Consider the following 22,184-nt stretch of genomic DNA (forward strand, 5'->3'; position numbering starts at 1 on the left):
TGGTTGATGACCTTGAATCATAAAAATCTTTTTGCTTGGGAGCTTCTGATATCACAATATCAAGAATAAAGCATCAATTATATTCAATGAAAACCTTATTGTAACAAGCATCTGCATCCCTACTTTTCATTGACATAAAATTGTACACCTCTAAAATGGAAATAAAGAGACAGCTCTGATGATAACTACCAATTCAATGAATACTGAAGCTAAAACTGTTGGCAGCAGCTGCAACTGCCCCACAAATAATGTTTGCTCAAAACAGTACAAAGAGTCCCTTGACCTTCAGACCAAACGAAGTTGACCTAGAAAACTCGCCCTTGTGTAAGATTTGATGATACACCCTTCAATTCAATTACCCAACTGTCAACCCAAATCCAAATTTGTAGTCTTTCTTCTTATGATCTAACTGCAAGCCATAAATACATTCAAATCCAGTTAGAAGGTGGTGTGGATTGTGCTCTTGAAAATCCACCTTGATACAATAAATATAATGCTGCACAAACTATATAAAGGTGCCTTTGTAAATATATATCCATCCGTGGTTTGCCATATAATTGTGGATTACTACAAGGTTGCATGAGACTTCAATGAATACAAGCAGATTGAAATTTGTACTGTAGTTTTCCCTAAAAAAGGAAAAAAGCATCATAGTGGGCAGGATGGATCCCTTACCTCAGCGGAAAGAATAAAATTGAGACCCATATTTAAACGCTCCTCCAAGAAGGCCGCTGCACAGCCATTGGAATCAATCTTTCCTCTTAGACGGGCCTGAAACAACCACAAAAATTAGCATCCATAATAAGATTCTCTCATCAAGAAAATTTTTAAAAGTTTGAGGTAGGGGTGAGCATTCGATTCGAATCGAACTGAACCAAAATAGATAAAAAATCAAATCGAATCGAACCGCTTTATTTCGATTCAGTTCGATTCAAACCGATCAATTTTGATTTTTGATTGATTTTTTAATTTATGCTTAATTTTCAAGTTATTTGGTCTAATTTTAACTTTAGTTTGAACTTAATAACCATTCAACTCAACTCAACTCAACTCAACTAAGCCTTTATCCCAAAGATTTGAGATCGGCTATATGGATTAGCTTTCTCCACTCTAAACGATTTTGGGTTAAATCCTCAGAAATGTATAATGCTTCTAGGTCATGTTGTACTACTCTTCTCCAAGTTAATTTAGGTCTACCCCTTTTTTTTTTTCTATCCTCTAACCTAATGTGTTCTACTCGTCTAACTGGAGCCTCCGTATGTCTACGCTTCACATGACCAAACCATCTTAATCTCCCTTCTCTCAACTTATCTTCAATTGACACAACTCCAACCTTTTCTCTAATACTCTCATTACGGACTTTATCTAGTCTAGTATGGCCACTCATCCACCTTAACATTCTCATCTCTGCAACTCTTATCTTAGACGCATATGACTTTTTCAGTGCTCAACACTCACTACCATATAATATAGCCGGTCGTATGGCTGTACGGTAAAATTTTTCTTTCAACTTATTGGGAATTTTACGATCGCATAAAACTCCCGTAGCACGTCTCCACTTCAACCATCCGGCTTTAATCCTATGACTAACATCCTCCTCACATCCCCCATCTACTTGAAGGACTGAGCCTAGATATTTAAAGTGATTACTTTGGGACAGTATTACTCCATTCAAACTAACTCCTTCCCTATCACCAGTTTGACCTTCACTGAACTTGCAATGCATGCATTCTATCTTCGTTCTACTTAACTTAAAACCCTTTAACTCTAAAGTACTTCTTCAAAGCTCTAGCTTTCTATTGACACATTCTCGTGTCTCATCTATCAGAACAATATCATCTGCAAACAACATGCACCAAGGAATACTCTCTTGTATATGTTTCGTCAATTCATCTAAAACTAATGTAAAAAGATAAGGGCTTATGGCTGATTCTTGGTGTAATCCAATTGAGATCGGAAAATCTCTTGTGTCCCCTCCCACTGTGCGTACAATAATAATTGCTCCTTCATACATATCTTTCAATACTTGTGTGTGTGTGTGTGTGTGTGTGTGTGTGTGTGTGTGTATAATTAAATATAATTCATAAATTTCCCATAAAAATAAATCAATTCAAAAATTGATTCGATTCGATTTGGTTTGGTTCGATTTAAATATATAAAATTACTATTCGATTCAGTTCGGTTTAATCGATTTTTTTCTCTTCAAAATCGAACCGAGCTGAACCGAAATAACTGAAATTTTTATAATATAAAATCGAACCAAACTGATTAATTTTAAAATTGAACCGATTGAACTGAATTGATTCTATTTGATTCGATTTTTCGGTTTGAACCAAAATCTGCTCACCCCTAATTTGAGGTGCACAAAAAGAAATTGTATATTATAACATTAAATACAGATTTGGCAAGGGAATCCCAAATAGATAACAGCATAGCTTGATAGCTCCAGTTTTTGGCTACTCCATAGAGAGACAGGTGGTTTCATTATAAGCAATCCAAGATCCAAGTCTAGCACAATTTTGCTCCAACATCAAACCATATTTTATCACTAAAATACTAAAATAAAAAAGGTAGTGCAAATATGCCATATTGATAAAAGTGCACTACAAACAAACCATCCATATATTACTTTTCTATCAATGACAAGAACCACTCAGAAGAATTTTAGAGGGGATGCAGAAATGACATGCCTATTTGTTGAAAATTCATATTTCATAAACGTCAAAAGCTTAGCAATCATAACACTTACTTGTCTAAGGATGTAATCATAACCAACACTTGCTGTCACATCTCTTGACATGTAGTTGTACATGAAGTCTGTCGCTAGTGAAACCTTGATGGGACAGAGTCGTGTAAGCATTATGGATAACTAACAAATTAAAAAGCTTCCTCGAGAAACTACGATACCTTCTCAGAAACCTTCTGAACATAGCTCAAAGCAACCATTCCAGTGCTAGCAACTTGCCCTGTTGCAACCTGTTGGTAATATGTAACATGTTAATTTGGCTTGGTCAAAGCAAGTAATGCAAGAGAGTAAAGTAAAAACAAAACAACTCCATTCAATCAGTGTGTAACTGGCAATTATTCCAATACATGTGTGTTTGTGTCTGACATGCACGTGTTTCGGCCCATTAAATGTGCTTTATTCCACACAATGAAAATTTGTAGAATCCATGGCATAGGACCCATTCACATGGTATGCAATGGCAAATTTTAGGTTCCACTTTAAAAGATGAACTAAGCAGAAATCAATTGATTTTGCTCTCTACCGACTCACATTTCACAACCACAGTGATCTACTCCTGCATGTAGATACATGACATTAACATTACCTACAAATTTTTCACAGAATGTACATACAGGTCGAAGCTGTGATCGTGCATGATTTTTAATAAATAACTAGTTTAATATTTAATTTTCTCTCTGCCACAAATCACATCTAACAAATTAACAATCAAATGAATTTACTAATCCATCACTTTCTGAGTCTGGAATTGCAAAAGAGATGAGTTCATTGCCTCCTCAAGTTTATGAAAACATTTGATGTCTCCCTTCAGCATTCTAAGGAAGAAAAATTGCAGTTTCCATTTTAGTTTGACCGACAACGTGGGGAACAATAACTTATTACATAATTGAATACTAATGATAGTATGATACACCATATAGTGGCCGTGCAGACATGTGATAAAGGATGAAAGTAAGGTAAAAATACCATCTTATCTGTCTCATATCGAACAGCATATCCAAGACCAGACTTTCTATGTTGACCAGCCCAAAATACTTCACCACCCAAAGACAAATGTGGGGTCACACTCTGCATCAATACAACAATTCAATAAAAAGAAAAATAAGATAAAAGAATTTAGGAAAATGAAGCTATTCACAATGTACAAAGAAGAACCATAATACATAATTTGATCGCTTAGAAAAAACAAATAAATACATACAATGTACCAAGACCAATAACAAAGATAGGTAGATGGAGAGAAATAGTGTGGTTGGGGGTGGGGGGGGGGGGGCGGCGCGAGAGGGGGGATAGAGAGACAGAGAGAGAGAGAAGTTAATTTCGCTTACCCATATTTTAGATTGTTCCTACTTCCTATCACAGAAAACTAGAATAAAAAATTCGATATGATTTACCAGTTCAATGTCAAGCAAGCTCCATATATCATATTTCATTCTTCAAGATTATCTTTACATCATTAAATTCACTACAAATAGCTATTCCATACTTGATTCAGATGAAGTACCTGAATGTAACTGGCTCCAAATAAGGCCCCATTTCCTAGTTGAAGCTGGGTCCTATAGTCTTTACCCTACACAAGGAAAAAGAATGTCAGAATAGAAACAGGTAAGAAGCAACACAGTTGAGAATGAAATGACGAAATGTTCTTGAATACAAGTTACATAAATTATTAGATATTTCCTATCATTATGCTGCTCAGAAACATGAGATGACCCTATAGATTATATTCTCTGAACACTTGTGAAGACTATGAAAAGAAAAAGAGGGCCGAAGATCGAGATCAAAATGTAAGCAATATTTAAAACCGCTGCATTGAGTTATTTGCAAGAAAATTAAGGTTAACAGAGAAATTGCGCATCATTTTCACCCTCTGGAGAGGATACATAAACCAATTAATTTCATCCTGAAGATTGTTGCTGCTGCCATAAATGCATCAATGAAAAGTAAAGCAACAACAATGTGTGTTACACCAATTATTTATTATTTAAGAAAATTATATAACCAAATAAAAAACCCAAAATATGGCAAAGCAAAAGAAGGTTAACCTTATAATCAAAGTTGAACATGGCATGTGACATATGGGGCTCATTCGTAAGCTGGAGAAAAACATAACAAAAGTTAAATCTCTTAAATATACATCCCCCTTCCTTTAACAATCAAAAAAAGGAGGAGGGTCTGCAGGAGTAAGAAATGAGTACAAGAGCAAATGAAATGAACAAATATTCCACCTGAGCATTGGCCTTCAAAGTGAGATCCTCAGTCAAATCACACTTCACTCTAGCATTTAGTCTCCCATCCGTCAACACCCTCCCAAAAAGCATTAACTGCAGACACCCCTCTACTAATCTTACTATGTTGATTGTCAATAACGATGCAATAATTCAAAAGGATCTATTAATAAGAGGATTCTGAAAAAGTAGATAAGGTATATATGATACAAATGACTACCTTAGGGTCTATAAAGTTAGCACCAAACTCATAGTGGGCGGTAGGGATTTTGATAGTTTCAGCAGATTGAGAAGGAAGTTCCATAGGTCCCATAAACACACTGATAATAGGTGATAAATCATTAATAAAAAAAGGAAAAAAATCCCATGAGAAAATTGTCAGAGAAATGGCAGATGAAATTTTGAAAAGTATCTAAAAACAGAAATAATAAAGCAACCTGTGGCTGAGAGAGAATTTCTGATTGAGTCCCTTGGTAAAATCAAAGCGCATACCCTCAAAAAACTCTGGCTTTAAAGACACTGCCAAAGATTATCAAAAAAATTCAACAATTTGAAGATGGCAAACTTTTCAGTTCTAAACTTTTGCTACACATCAAGTAAACCATGTGACTTTCTCTTAATGCTTTTACTAGCATATTCCAAATCCAGAAGGAATGATATTATCACCAATTTTTGCAACTTTCATCACATACAGCTGGGCATTTCATATTAACATATCAGCAAAAAAGATCTACTTCAGTACAACAAATCTAAATAAATTATACAATATGCCAAATTAAAGAGAGAAAACCCATTTCTTTTCCACTTTTGGCAATGCTTAAGTGAACTAAGCTTCAGTCATTTTTGCAAACAAGAATTCAAATATCCTTACTCCAATTAAAATTGAAATCATTAAAGCTTTTGCAAGCCATAAAATTACAGATGCCCAAACTCTATCCCTTATTGTTAACTTCATACAATGCTGCTTCGTCCGCAAACTTCCAACAAGGAAATAAGAACTCATTGTATTTGCATGAAGAACTATGAATAACCGATAAAGGCACTTCTCTTTTCATTTTGAAAACAAACCCATAACAGATACGAAATTTACTAATTAAAGCAAATTAGGGTTTCACCCTTAGGTTAACTGCTAGAACTGAATCTCCGGTGTGTCAGTCGAGAGTAAGGAAAGTCACATATACACAGCAAATAGACAGATCCAAAATCGATGTAGCAAAAAAGAAACTAAAAAGCATTTTGGAAGAATCCAGGAACAAATTATTGATTAAATCGAAAGGCACGTTAATAATTAGCAAGCCTAAGCAAACGCAGATTTTTTTTTTCAAAAAAAAGAGGAAAAAATAATAAAAGGCAATTGAAAGAAAGAGGGAAACAGAGATAAAGAACTGAACTAAGAGCTTCGCGATGGAGTTCTTCATAGGGAATAGGGCAAGGAAGGTTCATGTAATCGACTTTCTTCCCAACTTCATTGATATTCTTGGCCGATGCAGCAGCAGAAGCCTCGCCTAGCACGGCTGTACCTGGAGGTACCATCCCCGCCATTGCAGTGTGTAAGCTTCAATTCGATGAATCACAGTAACAGAGAGAAGTGAGATATGGAGACCGATAGAGAGACGCGAGAGTGGCTGTGAGTCTCTGTTCCTATAAGGTTTAAGGAAGGGTTTTAAGGGACCTACTTTTAGGGCGGGGTATTTTATTAAAAAATAAAATAATTTAATAAAAATTCACCTCATATTTAATATATATATTATTTTAACTAAAATTTAAGATATTCTAAAAAAATATAATAATTTAAAATATTAAAGAAATTTTATTTTTTAAAGTTAATTATTTTTTATAAAAATATAACTTTACTTTATTTTAAAATAAGTAATAATACACCTTATTTTTACTTTAAAAAAAAGATAAGTAATTCGGGCGGGTTTTCGGAGTCCGGAGTGAACCACGCCACTGTCAAATCGTCAGGGTGCAAAAACGCTACCGTTGAGAGGTTACAGTGACTGAGTTGCTTCTCTTCCTCGCGCAGCTCCTGAGTGAATGAATTGAGACTCTTCTCTTGAAGCGAACGACATGAATTCGACTTCGGGTTACAGTAATGGCTACGTCAACCAGCCGCAACGAGTTGGGGCTAGTCACCGGGAACGAGCCAGAAGAGGGGCACGTGGCGGTCGCTCTCGCGAATCCAGAGATGGTTTTAGGGTTTCCGGAGAACAGCAGCAGCGGGAGGGTGAGCAGAAGGTTACTCCTTGTACCGATTTCGACATGGCATACTTTCATTCCTACGCTCACGTTGGTATCCATGAAGAGATGATCAAAGTATACCCCTAACTCCCCTCTCTCTCTCTCTCTCTCTCTCTCTCTCTCTCTCCTCTATAATGTGCTAGCTTCTTCTACCTGTTTAGATTTTCAGCTTTGTGTTTTTGTTCCATTTGCATAGGTGTTATTATTATTATTATTATTTTTTTCTGAGAAGTGGGAATTCATGTCATTCTTTTTTTTTTTCCCCCTTTTTTTTGGGGGGTTGGGGGAGGGGAGTTGAGGTTTATGATTATGTCAAATGTCACTTCGTTGGCTAGCAACTTTTTCTCGCGTTTATTTCCTTTTCAGAATCTGTGTTGGACCTAGGAGTGTGTTTATTTCCTTTTCAGAATCTGTGTTGGACCTAGGAGTGTGAATGATAAATGAAAAACCAAGAAAATGTGAGGAATGAATTTGATCTTAGCTCCTAGGAAAGATAGCTTCAGTGGTTAATAGCGTTTAATCATGTTACTTGTCTGCTGTGGAGATCTGAAACTTGTAAAAGGGATCACTTGAGGAGGAATGTGTATTGATTTGTGAAAGTTTTGAAATCTTTACAAGTCGAGAAAGATGTTTTATTTGATTGGATGGGTGATAATGATAGAGAAAGATGTGTAAATGTAATTGATAGAGATGCATGGTAATGATGGATAGTGGATACTCTCGCTGACTTAGCCCAGTTACAATTCAAGTGTCTAAATTTGCACTAAGAGTGAGAGCTGTAATGTCATTGTGAAATTTACAAACATCCAGGCTGTGAGCATCACCAGGTTGTGTTCATAAGCTTGTTGTTGGTGTATGCATTTTAAATAGACATAAAGTCATGATATCGTTAAGCGTATACCAAGATAAACCTGTATGTGACACTGTTGCTGACTGTTAGGGTGCATTAATGTCCACCTCCTTTCAATTAATTTCCTTGAGTCCCAGAAACTAGAAGTATACTTTTCTATTTAGTGCAAGCAAGGTTTGTGGAATGGCATCTAAAGTGAGGGCAGGAATGAAATTACATGGCAATAAGATATTGAACTCTACTAATTTTTATTTTTTGCATCTTTCATTTGGGCTTCCTTTTCTTTCCTGCCTTCTTTCTAATTGAGGATTTCACAATGCATGTTTTTAACAGCTAGGAAATTTTTATCACTCTTTTGAACACTTCTATTGGTCTTTCAAAATAACTGATTGATTAAATCTTTTAGATTTTGACCATTGGGAACTTGCCTCATTCTTGGGTTTTCTTTTGGTTGCCACAATATGTCATTGGCTAACTTGGGAATAATGAATTTTTTTTTATCTATACAGGATCGTGTACGAACAGAGACTTATAGGGCTGCAATCATGCAACATAAGAGTTACATCGAAGGCAAAGTAATATCATTGTTGTTAAGATTTCAGTCAGTAAATGCTCTGCGATCTTTTTTTTCCGATAAAAGAATTATGTTGAGTGATTTTTGAATCCGCATAAACTTCTATACTATGACGCATGCCTTAAGAGTGTAAATAGAACTGCTCCTAAACTCTAATTCAATCCTGAAAGGACTGAAGTTTGAATAAGATTTATGATTTCACATATTTCATGGCTTGATGAAAAGTATATGTCAGTATTGTGCTGTGAAAACACCAATATGGAACTTCAAGTTTATTTTTTCTGTTGTATGTCAATTATCTGCTGAATTTCAAGAATGATTTAGGCAAAAATCTCTTATCTAAATTGCATACTCGTGCTCACATATAACATATGTTCAGGTTGTTGTGGATGTTGGCTGTGGCACAGGAATTCTTTCTATATTTTGTGCTCAGGCTGGTGCAAAACGGGTAAGATATCTTGGAGCTTATATTTTTAGAAGGTTCTACGTATTATTCAACAAATTGTGTTATGGGGTTCATGGGCAACATACATTATTCGTGGAGTGTTATATCAATTGTCACTGCTGTTTCTTGCAATTTTGGCACTAAAATATTTCTTACAGGGATTCGGGGTGGGGAGACTTTCTTCTTGTCTCCGCACAATATCAGGGTCAGGGAAAATCCATCAAGTGCGGGCGGGGCGGATTGGGTTCGGGAAATTTCGCCATCCCTAGACCCAATAAGCCTCCCAATGGCTCTTTAACTCTCTCATCATATGCAAAAGTAATAAAATAAAATAAAATTAAAAAGAAAGAAGAAGAAGAAATGAAGAACTAACCTTTGATTCTTTCCTTATATGTGAAAGTTTGACACTGTCCTTTTTTCTTAGTTTTAGTTCTTTTTCGAAGAGATATTATGCATATTTCTATTTCTGTACTTGCATTATTTTCATTGTAATTGTGGATCATGCTTGAAATGATATTGTTTGGCCAGGTATATGCCGTGGATGCAAGTGATATTGCAGTGCAGGTACTGCTGTTGAAGTTCTTATTAGTTTCTATAAGAGTTTTAAATAAAATGTAGGTGAAGTTTTGGGCTTGAATTGATCTTGCTGTTTGTTTAAGCAGGCAAATGAAGTTGTTAAAGCAAATAATTTATCTGAGAAGATCATTGTATTACATGGACGAGTTGAGGTATGCTTCTTTGTACTGGGTGATATGATAACTGTTCCATTGAAAAGGCTGCCAGGCTATCCATGCAAAATATAAAATGGTAGAATAGAAAATTAACATAATAAGGTTCCAAGTCTGAGATCAAGTTACATGTCTATGGACTTGTGGATCGAATAAAGGATCAAGAACTTTCTCTCTTTTACATTTTCTTCGACCTATGGTGAAATAAATTGGAGCTTGTTAGAGAGAACCTTGGATCTCTGAGTTGCATGGACTCAAGCCTTTTGGTAAAAAAATAAAGTATGCTGCCTCTTCTTAAATAGTGAAAGGAATATCTTATTCTTCCTAATTAGAATATTACTAACTATATTCCCACTTAGACTATGAATACATAATATTCTCTTATTTAGACTAACTTCTTACTTTAGAAAACTTTCAATTTGTGACTTACATCGTAATACACACTTCTCTATCAGCTTAAGCTTTTGGACTTTGTGATTGTTCAAATGGGAAATTGACATTTTGGGAATATATCGTTCATTGCACAAGTTGCATGTATATTCACATTGTTCAGTTATTGAAGGTTGGCGGATATGAAGAATTTGGCGATTGGAAAGACTGGTAGAACTAAATAGACACAATTTGGATTGCTGGAGTGCTATTGGTACAAACAGCAAAGAGAATGGGCAGACCACTGCCGATACCATGTCCAATTACTGTTCTGAAGGTGTATACCTTTTTATAACAGAATTACCTTAGGGTTGATTTTTGATGTTCCCTCCATGTTTGATAAACTTGGTAAGCTGGGCCACCAGTCAAATGCATTAGTTGGTTGATGCATAACAAGGGTAATTTCGTGCAGATGCTTCTGTTAATAGTGAAAAGTTATATGGGTTACTACTTCAAAGTCTTGTAGCGGAATGCCGCTTGTGCCTTGTTTAGGGGTTTAGTGAGGGTGGGTTTTGGATAAAGGTCTTTGGTTTGAGCCTTAGTGGGTATTTGGTACGAGATTAACTAGGGGTAATTGTTATTACCCTTGCAACTTTTAACCTATCATTAATGTTGTTTGGATATTTAAAGAAATTAGGTTAACTTTTCACCCCATTTATATTTATACCTTCTTGAGGGGATTATATGTTAACCTTCAAGGGCCTAGGTTAATAATTACCTTATTAAAAAGTTAAAAGTTATAAGGGTAACATTTAACCCTTGATTTTTAACCTTCTACCAAATACATCCTTAGTATTATGCCTGCTTCTCCGCTTGTTTGGGAAAAGAAAAGATTGGATAAGGAACAAATATTAGGGGAAGAGATAATCAGACCACCAACTAAATGCATTTCCTTTTTCTTGCACTAATTTGTTTGCTTCCATTCTCTAGTTGAATAATTCTGATAATAATTTCTACAGGATGTTGAAATAGATGAGGAAGTTGATGTTATAATTTCAGAGTGGATGGGCTACATGCTTTTGTATGAGGTGATTATCAAAATTGCTTTAGATATTATATCTATAATAATCTTTATACATATCTCTATAATGAGGGTTTCTTGTTTCTAAACTGTAGAGCATGCTGGGAAGTGTTATCACTGCCAGGGATCGCTGGCTAAAATGCGGAGGTATTATTCTTCCATCAAATGCAACGGTAAATTTTCTTTCATACTTGATACTGCAACAGTAATATGGAGATACATTTCTTTTGTTCTACTTCCAGTTCATTTTGTATAGACAGTCAAAGCATGTCTTTCAAATGCAAGATTAATTTGTTAATAAGTTGAATGTTTTGCCAAGGCCACAAGGGAGGAATGTCATTTTTAATGTGTTGAATCCGGTGCTGATCTTGTAGTTAATCCTGATTTTCCACAATTGCTGACTGCAGTTGTACATGGCACCTGTCACACATCCTGACAGATACAGTGAAAGCATCGATTTTTGGCGCAATGTTTATGGAATTGATAGTGAGTGTCAACATATGTGAAATTCTGAAAATTCATGAATCTAGGTTCCATTTGTTTTGCTTTTACGTGTCTACATGTGAATTTTGTAATGTTACCTATAAGGGAGTTTTTTCTCATTGTTCTTGGTTGCAGTGTCTGCCATGATGCCATTAGCAAAACAGTGTGCATTTGAAGAACCATCTGTGGAGACAATATCGGGTGAGAATGTTTTGACATGGCCACACATGGTGAGTCTCCTTATTTTAACTATTTGGTGCACTAGTTGCTAAGCGTTACATGCACTCTTGTTTTGTGATTTGTTACATATGACTTCTGTTTCTGAAGTTTGGGAATATCAAGGTTCCTAATGCCCCTTCATGATACATCCCAACTAGACATGGCTGTCTCTCCATGTGTTTGCCATGCATGAATGCATACTTATGCTTGTTAGGGAGAGAGAGGGGACCTACAAAGAAATAAAATAAAACTGTTGTTGAATCTAAAGCTCTGATGAAGCATATTTAAGAGGTGAATATGCATAAGTTCCTGTATGGAAAATTATTTCACTTGGGCTTTAGAAATTTCTGATAGAGTTAGGAACAAATCTGGATTGTAAACAGAAAATAGCTTGTATTGATTAACAATGGCAGCATTGCCGAAAATACAAATCAGTTTCAGTAACTCTATACAATATGACTCTCCTTCTCTTTTCTAACTCAACCAAACAGGAAATGTGAATTCAAAATAACAAAGGAAAACTAAGAGAATAAGTGGTTGCCAAGCCACACTAATAATTTCTGGATGCCCCTCTTCTTTCTTCTCTTCTTTATTTATAGACTCTTCCTTACTATTTGCACTTCATGTGACTCAGTTACACTAGCTGGCACTTTGCATTTCCCTCTATTCCTTCTGTTAGCCTTTTCTTTAGAATACTCCATTGCTCTTTCATCTATATCCCTATCAATTTCTACGGAGTATGTTCTATAGTTTATAAATAATTAGTTTCCTTTTTTCTGTCCCAAGTATTGTTTTTTGAGGCAACTCTGACATGTTTAAAACTTATACTTGCTCCTAGGGGCTTTCCTGGCCTATAAAAAACAGGGGGGAAAATCATGTAAACTAGAAAATGGGTCTTTTTGCTAGATATAAATTCTATGATTTGCACCACAATTGTTAAAGGCTGGCTTAGTGCAAGGGCATAGGGGACTAGCTCTAGTTTGTCTGGCAAGGTGGGCCCAACAGAAGAGTTGCACCTCATGAGCCACCACCATCAGCAAGCTGTGTCTCTGGTTGAGGCCACATCACCATTCTCATAACTTCCTGATTTTCTAGGATCCAGTGTTGATGTGCTGGAAAGCCATTGAAATCTTACCAAACCACCGCACTTGGAATTGTCTGCAGCTGATACTTCTATTTTCAACATCCATGTACCTCAGATCTCCTTCTACCTTGTTTTTGGGTCCTCACTCATTCCCTCTACTTTTTTCCCTTATTTCCTTCTCTCTCTTCCCCTTATCCCCAACCCCACACCAAACCAACCCCCCCCCCCCCCCACCACAACCTTCCCTCCTCTTCTCTCCCCTCTCTTTTCCAACAATACTAACAAACATCTTGCCTAGACAAGAAAAGACTACAAGTTTTTGTCTTAAAATATAACAAATATTTGTCCTAAAAAAATCTGTATATGCACTACTTTTGTTATAGTCTGGGAAAATAGTTTTAAAGATCACACTAGTCATTGTTAATAACACTATGTTTTAGAGTTCTCAACATTTTGTCATTAGAACAAGTGATGAAAAAGATTGATGTTTTTGTTCAAGTCTATGTTTGTTTTCTGTGCTTTTTCCTCGGGCTTAGATTGTTAAATTTGAGTTGATGCTTTAAGATTGTTAACTTTGGTCAATTGGCTCAATTAATGCTAATATATTGAATATGTTATGAATATTGGGTCTTAGTTTTGAATTTTTCTTGCATTCTATTTTTGCACCTGACCCTCTGTGCACATGTGCCTTGCAGTTGCACCTAAACTCCTGGACCTTTTCGTGGCTTACTGCACCTTTAATATCCATGATCAGCACCGTTGATATTATTATAGTAGTACTTTGGTTGTAATAAAAAATTTACTTTAATCCACCTCATTCTATTATATTTGACTGCTTGAAAGATACTTCTGCATGAATTGTGGATGTTGCCCTGATACAAACTGTTATGTGTGTCCCCACTGTGTTGAGATGTCTGAACGAGTTTCTAAACCTTGGCGTTTCTGAAGGTTGTATCTTGAATTCCCCCTGCAAAACATGAAATGTAGTTAAAAACATGAATTTGATTATTGTTTACAGGTTAAGCATGTGGACTGCTACACAATTCAAGTTCATGAGCTAGAATCTGTTACAACAAGATATAAGTTCAAGTCTATGATGAGAGGTAAAATATCTTTTCCTACAATCAAATTTATTACCATTCTCCTCCATTATGAAATTGAGGTAAGGATTTTATATTTAGCACCAAGCGTATATGTAAGCCTCATTTTTTTTTCAACTGTAAGCGCAACTAAGAAAAAAAAAATGAGACACTTTAATGTTGTTTACTCAAGATTTTTTGCTCTAATGCAGTGCTATAATCATCCACTAAGCATGATACAGTATGATACTTGACACAACATCTTGTCACCTGCTTTTTATACTCACTTTCATTTTAGACTCTCTCTCGGTTTTTTTTTTAATTTTATTTTATGAACAGATTTTAACCATTCTTGTCTCTGTCCCTGTTGTTTATCATGTGGCCTTAATGTTTCAATATATTCCAGCTCCATTGCATGGGTTTGCATTTTGGTTTGATGTTGAATTCAGTGGGCCGGCAACATCTCCTATAAATACTATTGCAAATGATCCTCCTGTTGATGGAGTTCAGAATAAGAAAAGGACAAATCCAAATGATGCACTTGTGCTGTCTACTGCGCCTGAGGACCCTCCAACACACTGGCAGCAGGTACTGTAAAGTATAAATTCATGTCCTTATTTGTATACTCTTGTTTCTGCGGTAGCAACATTATAGATGCTAACAATTTGAAATTACAGTGTTTTATGCTCTTTCAAATAAACAAAACCATATTATTGGTTAGCACAGCCTACAATACTTTGTCATTTTAACATGGTAATGGGTTGAAATATATGAATTATTACAAGATTAAGGTCAGCAATCACCATGATCAATTTGTTGTTACTACATAGTGTTTGTTATACATGTATTGATGATGGACTAAATTGAATACCAAGAGAAGCATTTATATTAATGAACACAGAGTTTGCTACGTGTACGTTAACACAGAGTTTGCTAGCCGATAGAATTTTCTTTTTATTTAATGAACCATTGCATGATATACTGGTGGTCATTCTGCTCAACTGAATTGCATTTTGCAGACAGTGATATACTTCTATGATCCAGTAGAAGTGGAGCAAGATCAGCTGATTGAAGGTTTAGTGACACTATCACAAAGCAAAGAAAACCGTAGATTCATGAATATTCACCTTGAATACACGTGAGTGAGCAGATTCATTTGATCTAATAGACTTGTCTCTTCCTCTATGTTGAAAATAAATTGAGTTTCTATATATTTCTCTTTACTGATTGCTCAGATATTTGCTTTTGCAGTTCTGGTGGTCGGTCCTTTGTAAAAGAGTCAGTAATGAGGTGATCTCCTTAGGAGTCAAAAGTCATGACCACTTTTACAAGGTTCAACAATGAATCCCAGGATATGATAATTTTCAAGTCTTACCATTTTGCATTGCTCAATGTGTGGCAATCTTGCTGGCAAAACCCTGCGAACTTCGACTCTTCTGATGACTACGCAGATTCATGGCTCTTACTAATTGTTACCTTTGAAAAATGAAACTGTTAAAAAAATAGAAACAGGTGAAACAACTGAGAAAAATAGATTTTGACCCTATTAGTGGCCTGAGATTGCTGTTTTAAGTCAGAGGGATTGTTTTGTATTTGTAGGAGATGTAAACAATGTAACAGAGGTCTCTAGTTTGTGTCTATTTGTTGTATTTGCGTCTTGTGAGCTGTGAAGCCATTTTTATGAGCGCGAGTTGCGTAATGGATTTCTGACCATTATGCAATGAAACTACAACATTCACCATTTGTAGTGGCTTCCATTAGTTGTTTTACCATTCGTTCCCATTTCATGGTAGTGATGATGATCAATGATGGAAAATTCCATCTAGAAAATCTTAATTTGAATATCTTCTCATAATTCAGGTGAACCTGGACCCAAGATATTGTGTTTAATTGTCTTGTCATGATGTGTACAAAAACCAAGATGATATATGCACAGGATATTGGAATATTAAGGCCAACGGAGGGCATCACCAACAACAGATAATGAAGCTCCTTGCAATTACATATGATATGTTAGGACTCAGACGTCCCCCATGGGACCATATATTGTAACAGTTTAAATTCTCTTCTCAACTAGTTTCCATTCTTTCTGATTGAAATCTCAACTATATGCTTACGCTGAAATTAACATTCAAAATTCTAACCAACCATTTTCTTGTTATATAAAATATGTATTTATAGCTGTGTTCCTACCCATTTTACCAGTGTGTGTGTGCCCAAATGCTAAGAGGGAGAGAGAGAATTAATAATATTGCATTGCTGTAATTATATATTGAAAATAAAGGCAACTTTATGAATCAGTTTTAACCATTGGATAGATCATAATCTTCTCAGAGTAATTAGATCATCGATCATCACCAAATCATGCTTCGAAATTTCGTTAAGAGCCAGCCCAGCCAATTAAGTCATTATGTGGGTGTGTATTAGGGGTGGTCACAGTTCAGGAACTGCCGGTTACGATTCTTGAATCGCCGATTCAGATTTAATGAAATCATGAACTTTAACAAAACCATCATGGAACGGTTTGGAAGACAGTTCCTGAACAACTGGTTTCAGTTCAAGCCCCGGTTTAAAGGATGGTTCAAAAAATGACAGTTCAAAACGGTTTGGAAGTGGTTTAGAGGCGATTTAAGAGCGACTTAAAGGAAAAAATTAAAAGAAAATTTTATTGATTTAGAATTTAGGTTATATTTGTAAAAATATTTTAATTTTTCTTAAAAATCTTTCAATCAAAATAAAATAAGAAAAAAAAGAACAAAAATAACTTATTTTTAAGAAAAATTTAATAAGTAAAGACTTTAACTTATTAAAAAATTAGAGATGAAATTAATTTTTTTTTTAATTAAAAAAAGGTGTATGAACTTAATTTTGCCTATATATCCCTTTAGAATTTAGAGCAATCAAAATTTTCATTTATAAGTTGAGAGAAGAGAGATTGAAGTGGTTTGGTCATGTGAAGTATAGACATAGAAAAATTCCAATTAGACAAGTAGAGCACATTGGGTTAGAGGATAGAAAGAAAAGAATAGGTAGACCTAAACTGACTTGGAAGAGAATAGTACAACATGACCTAGAAGCATTACACATTTTCGAGGATTTAATCCAAAATCGTTTAGAGTGGAGAAAGAGAATCCATATAGCCGACCTCAATAAATTTTTAAAATAAAAGTTGAGTTGAGTTGAGTTGAGTTGAGTTGAATTGAGTATTACTTGCCATTTTTTAAAAAATTATATGATAATTGATAATTAAAAAAATATAAAAGACAAAAAATCAAAATAGAGGGTATTGAAAATTTTATTGAAGATATAAAATAATAACAGAGTAATTGAGATAGTATTAAAAATTTCAGTGAGCATATAAAATAATAAAATAAGAGAATTGTGAAAGTACTGAGAATTAAAAGAAGTGTAGAAAATAATTATTTAGAAAATTTGAGAGAAATTGAAATAGTATTAAGAATTAAGAGTGTAGAGAATAATTGTGTAGAGAATTAATTATATATATATATATATATATATATATATATATATATATATATATATATATATATATATATGAATTAGGAGTGGAGTGATATATTTATTGAATTTTTTTGTATTTAAATAGCCTGTTTGGTCTGGTTCGGAACCACCGGTTCACGATTTCTAAAAAATATGAACCTGACCTAAATCGTAGAAAGACGGTTTCGATCCGGTTCGAAGTCGGTTCCAGTTTTAACCGATTTCTGTCCGATTTTAAGTAAATCGGTTCCAATTCGGTTCCAGTTCGAAACCGGACCGTGGCCACCCCTAGCGTGTATAATAGATGATTACTTTGATACAAAGCATAGTGAGCAGATATTATTGTAGTAGAATTCTGCCAAAAATAATGAGCTCAGCCTCCATTAAATAGTTAAAATAGCAGATCCGAAGCAATCTTTGCTTTTAGATTAACCTTCCACACTCATCAAGCGGAAAAGGAGATGTTAATGTTCGGTGCATTTGTATTCCCGCTGTTCGGATCTTAATAGTATAAAGAAAATAAAGAAAAATTAAATAATAAAATAGAAAAAATAAAAAAGAAAGAAAATTTGATATACTTTGTATTATTTTAAATAAATTATCAGAATAATTAAAAAAATACAATTTCTTCTTTAAAAGAAAAAAAGAAAATAACTATTTTTTTTTCTTATATTTTTTCTTCCAATTTAGAGGGAAATATTTTAAGTTAATTAAAAGAAATTGATAAATGAATTTATCTTCTTTATTTCTTCTATTTGATGTCTAAATAAAAAAAAATTTAACAAAATAAAATTTCTTTTCTTTTGCCTACTTACCATTTCCCTCCACCTAAACGAGGGTTTAATAACAATGAAATTGATCTTATGATGCAGCAACTAAAGAAACATAGCGTTCCCCTCAGAGTGAGAGGGGGGGAAGGGGCATTCGCATATGCTCTAAATTAATAAATATATGATCATTTAACCAATAATGGTTTGATTAATTATACAAATTCAACCTGCTGACGAAACCAAGTTTTGAAGGTCAAAGGAGGGCGACCTTGGCAGGGCTCAGAGAATGGCCTATCTAATTGAGTGTCCGCGATTGGGGCATCCCAAAAGGGGAAAGGAGAGTCCCATTCCCATGTTATGCAATTATCAGAAGCTGCCTGCTCCTGCACCACGCGACCCTGTGCCGTAGCTAACACTAGGCACCTATTTGCTTGCTGAAGTAGGTATTATTCGGTGAAGAAGCTCTCTCACACGCACCCCTTCACCTATGTATCAGTAAAATGGTCTGTTTAATGAGTAGAAATATCAAATCAATGGGCTACTTGATATAGTCTGCGCCCACCCCAGAACTCATATAGTCTTACAGTAATATAAAAGCTTAATTGCTGGCAAAAACATAGTTTGTTCGTTGTTGGATTGGAACTTGAATCAAGAGTGATTCTTCAACGTTTAATTATGGCCACTCACTGCAAACCCAACTTCATGATTCTTGAAGCTAGTATGATTTTCTTTTGTAACTATAGGTTAATTAAGGGTTACAAGTATGAATATTCTCTCCTTAACAATAAGCTTAATCACATAGAGAACATGCATATATAAGCACACACGTAACCTCCTTAATTAATGATTTGATAATGCAGTGAGTGAAAAAGGCTATGACGGCTATTCTACCTACTCATCTCTGGGTTAAAAGATATGGAATTAAAAAAATGTAAAAGAAGAGATTGCTTTTGATAACATCTAAATGGCTTAGTTAGCGTGTTATTTTAATAATCCTTTAGCCTCTTTTCTATCTCTGCTGCTTTTCACTTGAAAAGGCTTATGCTATCAAATACATTCATCCAGAGCTTATAAACAATAAGAGAGAGTGAGTGCTGCAGCTAACTTTAATTGTCTCTTCTTCTACTCTTTGCCATGGAATTGCAGTGCAACATATATGTAACATAGTTAATTGATAGTTTGCATCTATTCTAGGATATTTCATTTTCTAATGGAACTGATATGCTCCCCATAGAGGCACATAATTTCCATACCATTAAGCAAGAAGAAGAATATATATAGAAATTTGATTGACAAACTATGCTAATTAATCACTTTACTAGAAATTAACTATATAAGTGAGAATTATTTCTCTGTTCATATTACTAATTCACACGCATTCAAGATTTTACACTGAAATATGAAAATATTGACCAAATTCTCCAACAACTATACTTTTAAATAGACTAGACTTATATATGCAGATACTGTATCCTGAATTATATGTAAAGTATATAGTAAATACTAAGCATATATATAAAAGCACTGAAATATAAAAAAATGATTGAAGGATGAGATTTTAACATTAAAGAAAAGAAAATAAGCATACAACCCAAGGTCACAATATCACTCTTGTTCTTAAAAAGAGAAGAGAAAGCCAAAGTTAAGCAAGCACCAGCCAGACACACTAGCAAAAAAGAACCTCTATCAGTCAGTCCAAACCAAAAACTACAAAGAAAAATATCTCTCCAATTATTTCAAGCCCCACAAACACTCCTTTTTTCCTCTTCGCATCTCAAAACCCAACGCAAATAAATCCCTCTCCACCCTCACCCTTTCCGCCCAAAAACCACCAAGAACAAAAATCATGCTATTGCTACCCCCTCACCCACTTGTTTCCCTGCCGCTGCTGCTGCTACTACTACTTGTGACAAGCATCACAACGAATACCATCTCCTACCCTGATTTCCAATTCTTGAACGTCAAAGAAGCTATCACGGAAACAAAAACTAAGTCTTTCAAAACATCCCAATATCAAGAACCCTTCAAGAATCAGAATGACACTCAAACTAACGGACAATGGAAGCTAAAACTAGTCCATAGAGACAAGATAAGTTTCAACAACTCCAACCTTCTCCATGCACGCATACACAGAGACATGAAGAGGGTGGCTAGCCTCATCCGTCGCCTTTCAGGCACCGCCAGTTATACGGTGGAGGACTTTGGAGCGGAGGTGGTGTCCGGCATGGATCAAGGTAGCGGAGAATATTTTGTTAGAATAGGCGTTGGCAGCCCGCCAAGAGATCAATACGTTGTTATTGATTCGGGCAGTGATATAGTTTGGGTCCAATGCCAACCTTGCACCCAATGTTACAATCAAACCGACCCAGTGTTCGACCCGTCCAACTCTGCATCGTTTATAGGGGTGTCTTGTAGCTCGGCGGTTTGTGACAGAGTTGATAACTCGGGTTGCCATGCGGGTCGGTGTCGGTATGAGGTAATGTATGGTGATGGGTCATACACCAAGGGGACCCTTGCCCTCGAAACGCTTACATTCGGGCGGACAGTGGTCCGCAATGTGGCCATCGGGTGCGGGCACAGGAACCGAGGCATGTTTGTTGGAGCAGCCGGACTACTAGGCCTCGGAGGTGGATCCATGTCTCTGGTGGGACAATTGGGAGGTCAAACTGGCGGTGCATTTAGTTACTGTTTAGTGAGTCGAGGAAGCGAAGTTTCTGGATCATTGGAATTTGGGCGTGGAGCAATGCCCGTGGGTGCTGCTTGGATTCCTCTGATCCGTAACCCACGGGCCCCAAGCTTCTATTATATCGGGCTTTCGGGTCTAGGAGTCGGAGGCATGAAGGTGCCCATATCAGAAGAAGTTTTTCAGTTGAATGAAGTGGGCAATGGGGGAGTTGTTATGGACACTGGGACTGCTGTCACTAGACTTCCTACGGTGGCTTACGTGGCATTCCGTAATGCTTTTATCGCACAAACTGGAAACCTCCCTCGGGCTTCCGGCATATCCATATTCGATACTTGTTATAACCTATTTGGGTTTGTGTCGGTTCGGGTACCAACCGTCTCATTCTATTTCTCGGGCGGGCCAATCCTGACCCTTCCAGCAAACAACTTTCTGATTCCAGTGGATGATGTGGGGACATATTGTTTTGCGTTTGCAGCATCCCCTTCAGGACTATCCATCATAGGGAACATTCAGCAAGAGGGGATTCAAATTTCTTTTGATGGGGCAAATGGGTTTGTGGGGTTTGGCCCTAATGTTTGCTAAGTAGATGTAACTATGGAATTTTGCTAGTGTCTTTAGGCTCCAAACACAATATTAATTGCACTACATTAATGAATGAATGAATGTATTTGTGATTTATGCTGTATTGTATCAGGTAAAGTTTGTGCTTTTCACCTAATGAAAAAATAAAATAGTTGGGAAAGATGATTTACAAAAGAGGGGTAATTATGGTTAAACAACAGTCAAAACATTTTTGGTGGTTAAGTCAAAAGAATCAGAAAAGAGAATGCCACAGGATAGGATCCAAGGGAGTCCTTTACCCTCTCATGTATCATACAAAGGTTATTAATTCAGTCTCCAATGGAAATGAGAATGATACTGCACATTTGGTCATAGCCTAGCCCTACACCTTTATTTCCCATCTTCATAATAGATCCTTTTCCCTCTCTCTCACAAGACCACAGTGTTAAAATGATGAAGGAAGGGAGCCACCAACTCAGCTGAACATGTGAAGGCAGAAGGGGTTTTGATCTACCCAAGTTGGAGTGCATTCAAGCAAT

General features: G+C 35.8%; 3 protein-coding genes across 3 annotated transcripts; 2 read left to right on the forward strand and 1 right to left on the reverse strand.

Annotated features, from left to right (window-relative positions):
* Positions 1 to 59: 59 nt before the first annotated feature.
* On the reverse strand, positions 60 to 6,636 carry LOC110666604 (mitochondrial import receptor subunit TOM40-1). The gene is made up of 11 exons (XM_058149222.1): positions 6,366 to 6,636; positions 5,412 to 5,493; positions 5,195 to 5,294; positions 4,975 to 5,070; positions 4,792 to 4,842; positions 4,251 to 4,316; positions 3,713 to 3,814; positions 2,908 to 2,976; positions 2,750 to 2,833; positions 676 to 771; positions 60 to 409 (listed from the first exon to the last, which is right to left on the reverse strand). The coding sequence occupies exons 1-11, from the start codon at positions 6,514 to 6,516 to the stop codon at positions 356 to 358; spliced, it is 951 nt and encodes a 316-aa protein (XP_058005205.1). The 5' UTR covers positions 6,517 to 6,636; the 3' UTR covers positions 60 to 355.
* Positions 6,637 to 6,884: 248 nt separating this feature from the next.
* On the forward strand, positions 6,885 to 15,909 carry LOC110666607 (probable protein arginine N-methyltransferase 6). Its single transcript, XM_021827163.2, has 13 exons — positions 6,885 to 7,290; positions 8,575 to 8,640; positions 9,019 to 9,087; positions 9,613 to 9,648; positions 9,747 to 9,812; positions 11,201 to 11,269; positions 11,358 to 11,435; positions 11,670 to 11,748; positions 11,881 to 11,975; positions 14,067 to 14,151; positions 14,534 to 14,715; positions 15,147 to 15,265; positions 15,379 to 15,909. The coding sequence occupies exons 1-13, from the start codon at positions 7,045 to 7,047 to the stop codon at positions 15,419 to 15,421; spliced, it is 1,233 nt and encodes a 410-aa protein (XP_021682855.1). The 5' UTR covers positions 6,885 to 7,044; the 3' UTR covers positions 15,422 to 15,909.
* A 4,117-nt stretch (positions 15,910 to 20,026) lies between these two features.
* On the forward strand, positions 20,027 to 21,762 carry LOC110666608 (protein ASPARTIC PROTEASE IN GUARD CELL 2). Its single transcript, XM_058149223.1, has one exon. It carries the CDS (start codon positions 20,245 to 20,247, stop codon positions 21,664 to 21,666), a length of 1,422 nt encoding a protein of 473 aa, XP_058005206.1. The 5' UTR covers positions 20,027 to 20,244; the 3' UTR covers positions 21,667 to 21,762.
* Positions 21,763 to 22,184: the final 422 nt, after the last annotated feature.

The sequence above is a fragment of the Hevea brasiliensis genome, chromosome 6 (genome assembly GCF_030052815.1).
Source record: "Hevea brasiliensis isolate MT/VB/25A 57/8 chromosome 6, ASM3005281v1, whole genome shotgun sequence".
NCBI classification, from domain to species: Eukaryota; Viridiplantae; Streptophyta; class Magnoliopsida; order Malpighiales; family Euphorbiaceae; genus Hevea; species Hevea brasiliensis.